Raw genomic sequence first — 12,413 nt, 5'->3', positions numbered from 1 at the left:
AACATTTTATAATCATAAATTTTTTAATATTATCAATTTATCATCGCGTTATATAACAAACATATTGAATATATTATTTTATATATAACCGTTTAAAATTCATAATATTCTTTAATTATAAAAAAGAATAAATTACCATTTGTACCCATAAAAAAATATAGATGTTGACAAATGTATTCATATAAGATTAAAACAACAATTATACCCGAACGTTGGTTACACAATTGGTCCATTAAGGTATTTTTGGCACACAGAAATTATCTTCTATAGGTATAATTGTCATTTTATTCTTATATGGATACATTTGTCAACGTTTGTATCTTTACAAATAATAATTTATTCAAAAAAAACCTGAAAAGCTATACTCACTCCTTCCTTTGATCAAGAAACAAAGAAGGTTGAGTTTTATTTTTGTAAAAGTACAAAGTTACCCTCGAGAAATTTCCCATATTGTAACAAAAAAAACGTTTCTTATTTGCAATGAAGATTGTTTCTTGAGTTTGGGAAACCAGACAAGCCACAATTTTGTTGCGGCTCTCTCTCTTCAATCTCTCTCTCTCAGACTCGTTGGTAGAAAACACACACAAAACACAACACACTACAAACTACAATATATTCAACCTTAGATTTTCCGAGTGAGTTGAGTGATTCTGACTCACCAACATATATATAACACCACGCACACACATCACTCTCTCTCTCTCTCTCTCTCTCTCTCTCACTCACCACACTCTCACTCTCACTCACACTCACTCAGATTTTTTGCTTCCCCTTTTTGAATCCTTGTTGATTTGGTTGGACAATCTCCTCTGACTCCAAACAAATCTCTAGATTTCACCTCCAATTACTCTTTCACTTTCAGGTATCAATTCTTTTAACCTTCTCATTCTCTTCCATTTTCCTTACACTTAGTTAGATCCTTCACATTCCCCCTTTTTTCCCTTTTCGGTACCCTTGATTTTTCCTTCTTTACTGCAATATTTCTACATGTGGAACATGCCCTTTTTCTGTTTCTTGGAAAATTTTGTTTTTTGGGTTGAGAAAGTGCCTCAGAGCTGCAAAACTCTTGTTAAAGTCTGAATTTTTATGGACACATTGCTTATGTAATACTGAACTCATACAAGCCTTTGGGATCACTAACTCAATCTTCTTCTAGATCGTCTTCTTTTGCTTTCTTCTTGCTCAAAATAATGATGTGTGCTTCGAATTTGTCTTATAGGGTTCAATGTGCTTGATTCCAGTGCTCTTTATGAGTTATTATTAGTAGTTAATTTTTTCTTCAAAATTTTCGTTTTATTCAATTTTATAATATTATGTGCTGATTTTTCTGCTTGATTCATGGCGAAAATGGCAGTGGAAGCTTCTTTTCTCTATTTTTCCCCTTTATAATATATTTGTTTTTTATTTTTCAATTCTGGGGGTATCCATTATTCTACCAAAATTAAATGCCAAGTTAGAATTAAAAAATATTTTAGGGCTAAAGGGTTTACTTATTCCATATAAATTTGGAATAAATGGATCCATGGTGTCTTGTTTCCGGGTTTACAGATTGGCACAAGCTTGGAAAAATAGAAGCTTGACTTTTGTCTTTACATAGGGTTGTCATATTCAACATTTCAACTCTCTTGGATGCTGATGTTGTGTGATGTTGGTCTTTTCACATATTGTAGGATTTTGTGGGAAAAAGATGTACCACAACAATGTCATAGTAGACATAGCTCCGGACTTTAGGTTCCTTGGTGCTTATTTTAATTTATTTGTTGGTGCCTCAAAAAATTGTTCTACTAGTGGGATCTTGTCTGTATATAAAAAACTTGTTTTAGTATTCCCACCTTCATTTTTTTTAAATAATCTAAATGTGGTGTAGTTTTCGATTGACGATGCATGTAAGTTTTGGGGTGGCTTCTGATAAATAAACACTGATGGAGTGGTGTGCTTATAGATGTGCATAAGTGCTCTATTTTGTAGGTGTGTACTGATTTATGAATCCATTGTGTATATTCTCATAATGAAAATGTATTATGTATATTCTTGGGTGCTTCTTATTCATTCTGTTGATGCATTGATCTTATGCTAATGCCATGGGGGAGCTTGGTATGTGAGTACATGTTTTGAAGGTGCTAGGAAGTTGAATATCATATACTTTAGTTGCTCTTACTTAATTATACGCTGTTTCTCCGATGCAAGCACTTGTTTAATTTGCTTGCTTTTATGTGAGAGAATTGTTCATTCATGTTTTTTTGTTGCCTATGACACGTAGAATGCTATGCATTCCCTTGAGTGATGTAATCATCCCTCGTGCATTATGCTGTGCTCCTATCATGATGTTTATGAACTTCATTTGTCTGTTGGCTTTTTTTTTTATCAGTTTACATTGCCGTGTTTCGTAACCTTTCCATTATGAAGCATTAAAACTTGTTGCAAGCTAATGGTTTTGGTTGAATTATACTTAATCCTTCTTGCTATTAACATTATTTTATTGGTTGAACTTTCAGGATTTCGTTGACATATTGACTTGTCTTGTTCGGCACCAACTTCCAGTAACACTGTTGTGTGTGAGTTCTTGAGAGACCGTCTTCCAGATGGGCTCCAGAATTCCATCTCATCAGCTCAGCAATGGCCTCTATGTATCAGGCCGGCCGGAGCAGCCTAAAGAAAGGACTCCAACTATGACCTCAACGGCTATGCCATATACTGGTGGAGACATAAAAAAGTCAGGAGAATTGGGAAAAATGTTTGACATCCCAGTTGATGGCTCCAAATCTCGGAAATCTGGACCAATAACTGGTGCTCCTACTCGGACGGGGTCATTTGGAGGAGCCAGTTCACATTCTGGACCAATCCAGCCCAATTCTGCTGCTCGGGCAGCCTATACTTCAGGTCCAATGACTTCTGGGGGCATGCCTGGTTCAACTTCGCTAAAGAAATCTAATTCCGGACCATTGAATAAGCATGGGGAACCTGTTAAAAAATCTTCAGGTCCTCAGTCAGGTGGAGTAACACCTATTGGGCGTCAAAATTCTGGACCTCTGACTCCTGTTCTTCCAACGACAGGTCTTATTACATCTGGGCCTATATCGTCTGGCCCTCTAAACTCTTCCGGGGCCCCTCGGAAAGTCTCTGGTCCTTTGGATGCGACGGGTTCCATGAAGATGCAAGGTTCTGCTGTAGTTAACAATCAAGCTGTGACGGTTCTCAGTCAAGGTGATGAGTATTCCTTCAGGAGGAACTTTCCAAAGGCGATGTTATGGTTATTAATTCTGCTTTTTGTGATGGGTTTCATTGCTGGCGGTTTTATTCTTGGAGCTGTAAGCAATGCAACCCTCCTTATTGTGGTTGTGGTTCTCTTTTGCTTAGTTATTGCATCTTTCACTTGGAATACTTTTTGGGGAAGAAGAGCTATTATGGGTTTCATCGCTCACTATCCGGACTCCGAGCTCAGAACTGCTAAAAATGGACAATTTGTGAAAGTTTCCGGGGTATGCTTTGCTTCTTTCCCTAGCTAGTCCTGGAAATTGTGTCTTCTTGTGTTATGTGTATATATTCCTTTCTGATATTGCTTTTAATAAATTAGGCTTAACCTGATTTTCAAGTATTTTTAGCTTTTCTCCTAGTCAAACAGTGGTTCTTAAAGTTGTGAATGTTTAATAACAAGGATATTTGGTTGTGAACCCAATTAATTTCTCAGTCATTAGAAATTGCATGACGGCTGTGGCTATCATTATACTCCTAGGAAATAGCATTACTTGAACTTATGTAATCTACTAACTTGTAAGATGTCGGTAAATATGCATATTAATAGTGAAAACTAGAGGAATGTATTATGTATGGAAAGCCTTTCATTCAGTCTTTTCACCTGTTCGAAACAATCCAATTCTTTTCATTGAACGAGTTTTGGATGATATTTAGATGAGAGCATTTTGTTTTATGTTCCATGTTAGGGTGCTTTGATGAATTTCTTGTGTCAATATGACAACATAACTATTCTACTTCACCCATTTCTCATTTTTCCCAAAGTAGTATATGTTTTTCTTGTTCACTTCATCCATTTATGTGAATGTGCATTGATTAGTTTATCTTGTTCATATATTTTCTATTATAATATGCTTGAAGTGATAGTAATCAAATACATTTGGCTATGAAACATGAAGGTTGTTACCTGCGGCAATGTGCCTCTTGAGTCATCCTTCCAGAAAGTCCCTAGATGTGTATATACCTCGACAAGTTTGTACGAGTATCGAGGATGGGACTCAAAAGCTGCCAATCCTACACACCGCCGGTTTACCTGGGGCCTTAGATTGCTTGAAGTGAGTTACTAAAAAAATATCATTTGGGTTAGTTATGATGGGATTTAAATACTTTGTTGGCTTACACAATTTTTGTCCTTTTCAGGCCTTAATCGGCATGGCATCAAATCCATATTTCTCTTCTCCTTGTGATATAAAATATATTTTTTAATTATTGTTTTTAAATTATTGAGATTATCATGCTTCAGGATGAGTAAGGCATTGGTTTTTCAGTTGTGGTATTTTTCTCTCCCTTATTGAGTGATTCTAATTGCTTTGAAAGTTGAAACTGATATTGGTAAGATCATATTTACTGATCTGTTTATAGTATTCTGTTTTGACTATGTTTACTTGGTTTAAGCCTAACCAAGACATTGTTAATTGAGAAGTTTATGTTATAATACAGGGTTAACTTAATATTTGGATTCTCTTGAATTGTTATTCAAGCCACTTTTGTATCATTAATATCATGTGTTGAATCTAAAAGAGTCACACATTACTTTGTTTTCACCTTTTTGACTGGAATATCTGTGTATGTCATGTGACATGTGATAGAGGCGTGTGGTTGACTTTTACATCTCGGATTTCCAATCTGGTTTAAGAGCACTGGTTAAGACGGGGCACGGAGCAAGGGTGACCCCTTACGTCGATGACTCGGTTCTCATCAATGTAAATCCAACCAAAGAAGAACTGTCTCCGGAGTTCCTCCGTTGGTTGGGAGAGCGAAATCTTTCAAGCGATGACCGGATCATGCGCCTGGAAGAAGGGTAAAAAACTTTTCTTTTGTGTTAAGACATGGTTGGTTGTACCTATTGAATCTAAACTCAAATATTTGTATTCAGATACATCAAAGAAGGTAGCACGGTAAGCGTGATGGGGGTTGTGCAGAGGAATGAGAATGTGCTTATGATTGTTCCTCCGCCGGAGCCGATAACTACCGGTTGCCAATGGGCCAGGTGCATCTTCCCGGCTAGCCTCGAGGGCATCGTTCTAAGATGTGAAGACACGTCGAAAACCGATGTCATACCAGTTTAACAGTTTGTGAATTGAGAAGGAAGTTACTGCAGAATCATCTAATTGGTGTTCTTAGAAGAAAAGTATTCTTTTACCCTCTATTATTAGTGGTGGTGGGATAAATATATATACACTCTTTTATAGAATTATTATTGATTAAGATGACAAATTTGTGTGCTTTTATGATTCCATTTTATAGTTGTTGTATAGCTTTAAGGCTTTTTCTTCTAGGGGTTGTAAACTTTGGTTATGTTTGATGATGCATGTGAAAATTTAGTTTCTTACATGTATGTATGAGCATATTGTGATTATGCTAACTTGCTAAATATAATACAAGCTTTCAAGTGTTTCAGATCTTTTCTTTATGCATTGAGTTGTTGCAGTGTGTGGTGGATTAGAGTTGCCGAATGAAAAAGTCTATGAAACCAATGCCTTTTTTAGCCAACATTTTAATAAATTAGTCAATTTTATAACAAAAATTAAAACAAAAAAAATAATTAAAAAATATTTAAAATTTATCAAAATAAAACATCTAAAATCATAAAAAAAATTAAAATCTGTAAAATTTAAATATACAAAATTTAAATGGTTTTATTTAGTTTTTAATATATAATTCCAGAAGAAACTATGAAAAAATTTAAAATTTAAACATCTAAAATTTATGACAAGTTATCAAAATAAATCAATTGGAATTCAATTTTATCAGATGACAACTTTAAGAGATTGCATACGTAAATGTATCTTTTATATAACTATAAAATCGCCATAAAGGTCCGCAGATTAGTCATGCACGTAAATCGTTATTTCTCTCTAATAAAGAAACCATTGGAAAAGTGTAGCGATTTACGTGCATAACTAATCCGTAAGACTTTTGTCGCAATTTTTATAATTATATAAAAGATGTATTTGCGTATACAATTTCCAAAAATTATAATCCAGTAAATTTTATTTTTAATTGATTTATTATGATCATTTGTCCTAAAAATTAACTATAAAAGATATTTGATATAATACTTTTATTTTTAATATTTTACTTTCATCTATTTTTAAGTTTTAACTATGCATTTATGTTGGCACAAAAAGATTTAAATATATGAGTAAAATAATAAAAAATTTACAAAACTTTTAATTTTAATTATAGGGACTAATTTAAAAATAATGTATCATATTTATATCTATAATTTTAAAAAATTTTATTAATATTTTTTATTTTTTTAAAAAATAATTTGTCCAAAATATAAATCTTCATAAATTTATTTCTGCCGGTCGAATGAATAAAGCACTAAGATTGACAGATTGGAATCTATGTTGGAGATGAAAACCGCGTGCTGGTAAAATGGTTTATGCAACACAGTCTGAATCCCCAAAACAATCATAACAGATCTGAAATCTCGATGCGAATGGTTAGTTAGTTAGTTAGTTAGTTATGGTTCGGGCTTCGTCGGTGAAGGTTGGATCGGCCAAGCTCGTTGTTATCTGCGTCGGCCTCTTAGGTTTCGCCCTCGTCGCCAACTTCCTTTGGCTCTCTTCTTCTGCTTCTTCTTCTTCCTCCTCCTCCCATTTCATTGTTCCCACCACCACCAACATTACTATAGCAAATCACAAGAATGATGCTGCTTCTTCTTTTGGAGGAGAAGGAAGAGTGCTGGCCGCGGCTTACGCCGATTTGCCAGCTCCTCAATTGAAGTGGCAGAAGATGGCTTCCGCTCCTGTTCCTCGTCTCGACGGCGCCGCTATTCAGATCAACGATCTTCTCTTCGTCTTCGCTGGCTACGGCACCATTGATCTTGTAAACATTCTTTTCTTTTTTTACTTGAATTCAACGAATGTGGCCTTGCTTTGTTTACTTACTTTCTTTTTCAGTTGTAGTATTTACAGTTAGATTCACTTAACAGAATTTGATGAGCTGGCACTTTAGTTAGTTACTTGCAATTGTTGTAGTTTGTTAGTTAGTTGGATGGAGCTTCATATTAGATAGGGAAAAAGGAGGCTTTTTTAGGGTCCTGATTACATCATTCAAAGTTCAAGCATTGATGCACAAAGTTGCTTTAGCATTTTTATGATCAGGCTATAGTTGGCATTACTGATTTGTATGCCTAAATGTTTTGATTGTTCATACTTTTCAGGTACATTCACATGTTGATGTGTATAATTTTACCACGAATACTTGGGGAGAAAGTTTTGCCATGCCAAAAGAAATGGCACACTCACATTTGGGGATGGTGACGGATGGAAGATACATATATATTGTTACTGGACAGTATGGACCGCAGTGTAGAGGTCCTACGGCTCATACATTTGTGCTGGACACTAAAACAAGGAAATGGAGGGATATGCCTCCCTTGCCTGTCCCTAGGTATCTACCATGTGGAACTGTTACACTTTTATCATTTCTTGCTAGTCTTTCTTTGAAATTAGCATGTTTCGAATTGTTGTGCAAAATTTAATATTCTAGATAATTTCTCTGATACTGTAGTCCTTTATGCATCCTCTGAGAAAGGTAGAGCCATTATATTTTGCACTTTATAGGTTTGCCATTGAGAAAGAAAATGCCAATGCTAAGTCCCTGAATCTTAAAGTGTCGTAAGTGTTATTGAGTACTCATGTTCATTGACATTATTATATACAGATATGCGCCAGCAACTCAACTTTGGAGGGGTAGACTGCATGTGATGGGTGGCAGTAAGGAAAATCGACATACACCTGGATTAGAACATTGGAGTCTTGCTGTGAAGGATGGAAAACCGTTAGAAAAAGAATGGAGAAGTGAGATACCCATTCCTCGTGGAGGCCCTCACAGGTTTGTGGACTGTCCAACATGCAAACTTTAGATGTTAAAAATGACGGGAATGTCATTTGAATCCAATGCACATATAACATCAGGGTTTACAGATATGAATTTTTCTTGTGTGAATGCAACTGTGTGCAGTTTATTAATTGTTTTTTATATTCTTTTAGGTCTTGTGTTGTGGTTGATGACCGGCTTTATGTTATTGGTGGTCAAGAAGGTGATTTTATGGCCAAACCAGGGTCACCTATTTTTAAGTGCTCACGCAGGCTAGAGGTAAAGTTGTTATTATTAGTGGATCTGATAATATTGTCATAACCACTACACATCGTTCTCCTTGACATGAATTCTATATTTCTATGAGGCAGATATTGAATTTATGTATTTTCGATTCTGGTTTTTATTTCTTAAATTTATGTTCTTTTAAATACCTTGGCACTCTCTACCACTCACTGTTTATTGCCATTTCATGCCAGGTAGTCTATGGTGATGTTTACATGTTGGATGATGAGATGAAATGGAAAACGTTACCATCAATGCCAAAACCAAACTCGCATATTGAATTTGCTTGGGTGGTTGTAAACAACTCCATTGTCATTTCTGGAGGCACAACAGAGAAGCACCCTGTAACCAAGAAGATGGTTTTAAATGGAGAAGTATTCCAATTTAATTTGAATACTTTGGTACGGACTTCTCTTTTACAGAAACTTATGAACTTTTTTTTCTATATTGATGCATACTTGTTCATATTCAATAACTTGCGTGGATCCTTTTACATTCTGATATCAAACTTCTCATTCATATGTCAACAAATACCCGATTGTTGTTTTAGTCATATCAAAATTATCCGTGAATAGAGGGAATATGCATTCTACAATGAAGGCAAATAACAATACAATCAATTACAAGTAGGAGCATCAATTTTTAGTTGTAACTGATTGTTTATTTCCATTGTTGTTGATTTTGCAGAAGTGGTCAGTGATTGGGAAATTGCCATTCCGAGTGAAAACCACTCTAGTTGGATTTTGGAATGGTTATTTGTATTTCACCTCAGGACAGAGAGATAAAGGACCTGATGATCCATCACCGAAGAAAGTCATTGGAGAGATGTATAGAACAAAATTAAAATTAAATGTGTGATCACTTGCTGGGGAAACCTTTAGTATCCTCTTACTGATCACAAATTGCAGCAGAAGCTGAGAGCCCAAAATATTACACACATTCTTTGTCACTGGAATATTCATTGTTGTAATTCACCTAGAAAGTAACTGTAATTCATTCAACAATATAGTTTTTAAGAGTCCTATTTTTTTTTTATTCAGAATTTTTACCTTTTCGGCTTTTGTATACCTTTCACTTATATAGTATAGTTTTGAGTTTAAAGACACCGAACATTCAAGTAAATATTACCGAGACACCTATTTAGGTGTCTAAGCTTCTTGTTGCCTTAACACCTAGTTTTACTTGAAAGTTGAAACCTTTACTTATAAGGGAAGTTATGGAGTATTACCTAACTAAAATCTCTGATTAGTGCATGCTCTTATAAATCAATGTAATTTACACTTGAAATAAAGTTAATCATCATACACCTTTTTAAGTTCTTCTAATCTTTATTCACACCATTACTTCCTTAATTAGTAGTTACAATTCACAGAATACTTTTGACACTGGCTGAGCAACGGAGCTGTTATTTACAATCTCTGATACAATAACACCAGCAGTGTCATAAGCTTATGGCATGTAACTGGTAGATACTACTGCACATAAGATTACACCATATACACATTGCATCCCTAGTCCCTAAGTTGAAGCACAAGCTCCACAAGAAAGAGTTCTCTATCAAACCTGAGTCCAGAGGGTTCAGCAGGCTGAAGAAAACCATCCACCATTCCACCGAACACATACAGAAAACGCCCCGAATGATCTACGCAAGCACGGTGAAATGATCTACACAAGGGTTCATACCCGCTTGACCTCCACCTTTTCCACATATTTTTGTCTTTAACTCTCTTAGATGAGCTCATTGTAGAATGCTGCATACTTGTGCAAGGAATAGCACTTACATCCAAAACCCAGAAATCATTTTTTCTGTGTCTGTATGAGTCTTCTCCTCCATAGATTAGCAACCTACCCCCCAAAACCATGGTAGCTGTGTGTCCAACTCGCGGAAGCGAAACACTATGTGGTATGCCCTGCAGATCATATAGTATTGGAACCCACTTTAGATATCCTTGGCATGTATCCAACATCCATACATCACCAAGAACCTCATAGCCTAGGCCTCTGCCACCAAACAGAATTGTCCTACTTTGTCCAATGCAAGTCAGTGTGTGGCCGGATCGAGGTGCAGGCGATGGTTGAGCTACAATCTGATGCCATGTGCCAAAGCAGCGGCTATCTGAGAACTCCAAGACCCATGTGTCACCCAACCGGAGGCCATGAAGGCCAATTCCACCATGGATTAGCATTCTCTTGTCATCTATACTACAAGCAGCATGAGCCCCTCTTGGTGGTGGAGCAACTGCTCCAACATCAAGCATCTTCCAGGAGAATGCAACACTATGGTTCTCATTGTATGTAACTTGCCCCACCCATGTATCATTTTGCCGGTTGCCACGGTCATTGATTCCTCCAAAGAGAACAAGGAAATCACCCATTTCCACACATGTATGACCAAATCTCCCACTTGGACTTGTTGAATTCACTGCTTGCCATCTCAGCATACTCCGGAAATCGTTACCAATATATGCCACCCATGTGTCATCTAGATGTCGTCCTAAAAACCAATATAGAAAAGCAGACAACACAGATACCAAAAGGTTAGAAGTTAGTTAAATTTCTGCAGATATAGAAACTTTCTGTTATACAGAAACTCAGCATGATTGTGAGTATGCAGAAACTATATCCTAAACCGATCATGACATAGTGAGAAGTGATTTTCTCATTTGTCCTATATATCTGATTATCCTCAAGAGAAGTCAGACATAGCAAATGAGTTAAGTGGGACAGTTTAAGCTTCATGAGCTCTTTGTTAAGGTCAAGTTGAAAGTCTCCTAGATTAGTTTACTTGACATGCTTGCTAATCACAATCTAATATAATAGTGGAATATATACTATGGGTTTCTGATAATCAAGTCAAGCATGGCATTAAAACAAGTAGGAATTCACTTCATTCTTTCATATAATCTTGGTTACTCAATGACCTAAGCAACTATCATGTCCCTTCTACATATGGCATAATAGTAAGGCCATGTGATTCCAAATTCCTTTCAATATTTTCCTATTCTACTCACTTTCCCTTTCTTGTGGGGAAAGGACTTGTCTCTCTGTCTCAGAATATAAGGGAACAACCAAAAAACACAAATATGATATGATACTTAGTATTATTACTAATAATCATTTGTGGGAAACAAGAAGCCATGTCAATGTTTTTGATCAACATGCACATAATAAGTAAGAACCAAGAAAAAGAACATTGAATTTGGACCTTATGAATAAGAATAGAATTACAGAAATACTAACCTCCCTCACATCCACCACCAAACAAAACTAAACAATTGGATACAAAGTTGAGAGAGTGAGAGGCTCTAGCACTTGGAAAATCCAATTGACCATGTTGTGGCTCAGAAAATCTATGGCAAGTAACAGAATCCATCTTGTAGACTTGCTTGTAGAGCCTCATCCATGAAAACTGATGGTGGTTGTTATGATGGTTATTGTTGTGAATGGAAGAGGAAGAAGAAGAAGAAGAATTAGAATTGATGAGTGCATCAACACATGAAGAACCTAAGTCCCTTTTGCAAAGATATTTCCAAAGGGTATCAGAGGAAGTTATAGCTCTGAGCCTCTTACAGGTCATGGAAAGTGAGAAAATTGCATCTATGGGGAGGAGGAGAAGAATAGTTAAGAGGTGGTCCTGTGCTATGTTGGTTATTGGTGATCCACTATAACTATGGTTTCCACTAGCACTGGCTTCTTCCATGGTAATAGAAGCTCTCTTACTTTGTTGTATGGATCTATGGTTATGACTCTTTGCAACAAACAAGCATGTTAGTTTGGCTTGTGTTGGGAAGAAGCCAGAGAGACAAAAAATGAAGGCAGGGTTAGTTTGAAGTACTTGGCTTCTTCTTCATCAAAACTTAGATAAATAAAATTCCATTTCCCATGCTTACATTACCAAGAATTCAGCTAATTTGACTGAAGCTAATTAAAGTTATAACAAGTGAGTTTAGAAAGAAACTAAAAAAAAAATATGTAAAAAACACACAAAAATTGATGATTTCACAGTAAATCCACACACACAATGTATACAAGTAAGTGAGTAA

The 12,413-nt window shown here is 35.9% G+C and overlaps 3 protein-coding genes across 4 annotated transcripts; 2 read left to right on the top strand and 1 right to left on the bottom strand.

Moving 5' to 3' along the window:
• The first annotated feature begins 516 nt into the window (after window positions 1–516).
• LOC130951373 (uncharacterized membrane protein At1g16860-like) lies at window positions 517–5,652 on the top strand. 2 transcript variants are annotated; one of them, XM_057880023.1, is made up of 6 exons: window positions 517–862; window positions 2,496–3,204; window positions 3,358–3,479; window positions 4,152–4,307; window positions 4,842–5,053; window positions 5,129–5,652. In XM_057880023.1, exons 2-6 carry the CDS (start codon window positions 2,583–2,585, stop codon window positions 5,319–5,321), a joined length of 1,305 nt encoding a protein of 434 aa, XP_057736006.1. In that variant the 5' UTR covers window positions 517–862; window positions 2,496–2,582; the 3' UTR covers window positions 5,322–5,652. The 2 variants fall into 2 exon arrangements, with proteins under 2 accessions (XP_057736006.1, XP_057736005.1); XM_057880022.1 differs by having other exon boundaries at window positions 2,496–3,479.
• Window positions 5,653–6,581: 929 nt separating this feature from the next.
• On the top strand, window positions 6,582–9,623 carry LOC130950574 (kelch repeat-containing protein At3g27220). Its single transcript, XM_057879106.1, has 6 exons — window positions 6,582–7,089; window positions 7,427–7,656; window positions 7,930–8,100; window positions 8,259–8,364; window positions 8,565–8,771; window positions 9,058–9,623. The coding sequence occupies exons 1-6, from the start codon at window positions 6,727–6,729 to the stop codon at window positions 9,226–9,228; spliced, it is 1,248 nt and encodes a 415-aa protein (XP_057735089.1). The 5' UTR covers window positions 6,582–6,726; the 3' UTR covers window positions 9,229–9,623.
• A 21-nt stretch (window positions 9,624–9,644) lies between these two features.
• LOC130950573 (F-box/kelch-repeat protein At1g51550) lies at window positions 9,645–12,280 on the bottom strand. The gene is made up of 2 exons (XM_057879105.1): window positions 11,611–12,280; window positions 9,645–10,864 (listed from the first exon to the last, which is right to left on the bottom strand). Exons 1-2 carry the CDS (start codon window positions 12,068–12,070, stop codon window positions 9,882–9,884), a joined length of 1,443 nt encoding a protein of 480 aa, XP_057735088.1. The 5' UTR covers window positions 12,071–12,280; the 3' UTR covers window positions 9,645–9,881.
• Between the last annotated feature and the right edge of the window lie 133 nt (window positions 12,281–12,413).

The sequence above is a fragment of the Arachis stenosperma genome, chromosome 9 (assembly GCF_014773155.1).
Source record: "Arachis stenosperma cultivar V10309 chromosome 9, arast.V10309.gnm1.PFL2, whole genome shotgun sequence".
NCBI classification, from domain to species: domain Eukaryota; kingdom Viridiplantae; phylum Streptophyta; class Magnoliopsida; order Fabales; family Fabaceae; genus Arachis; species Arachis stenosperma.
This window is presented reverse-complemented; position numbering and strand designations above follow the sequence as displayed.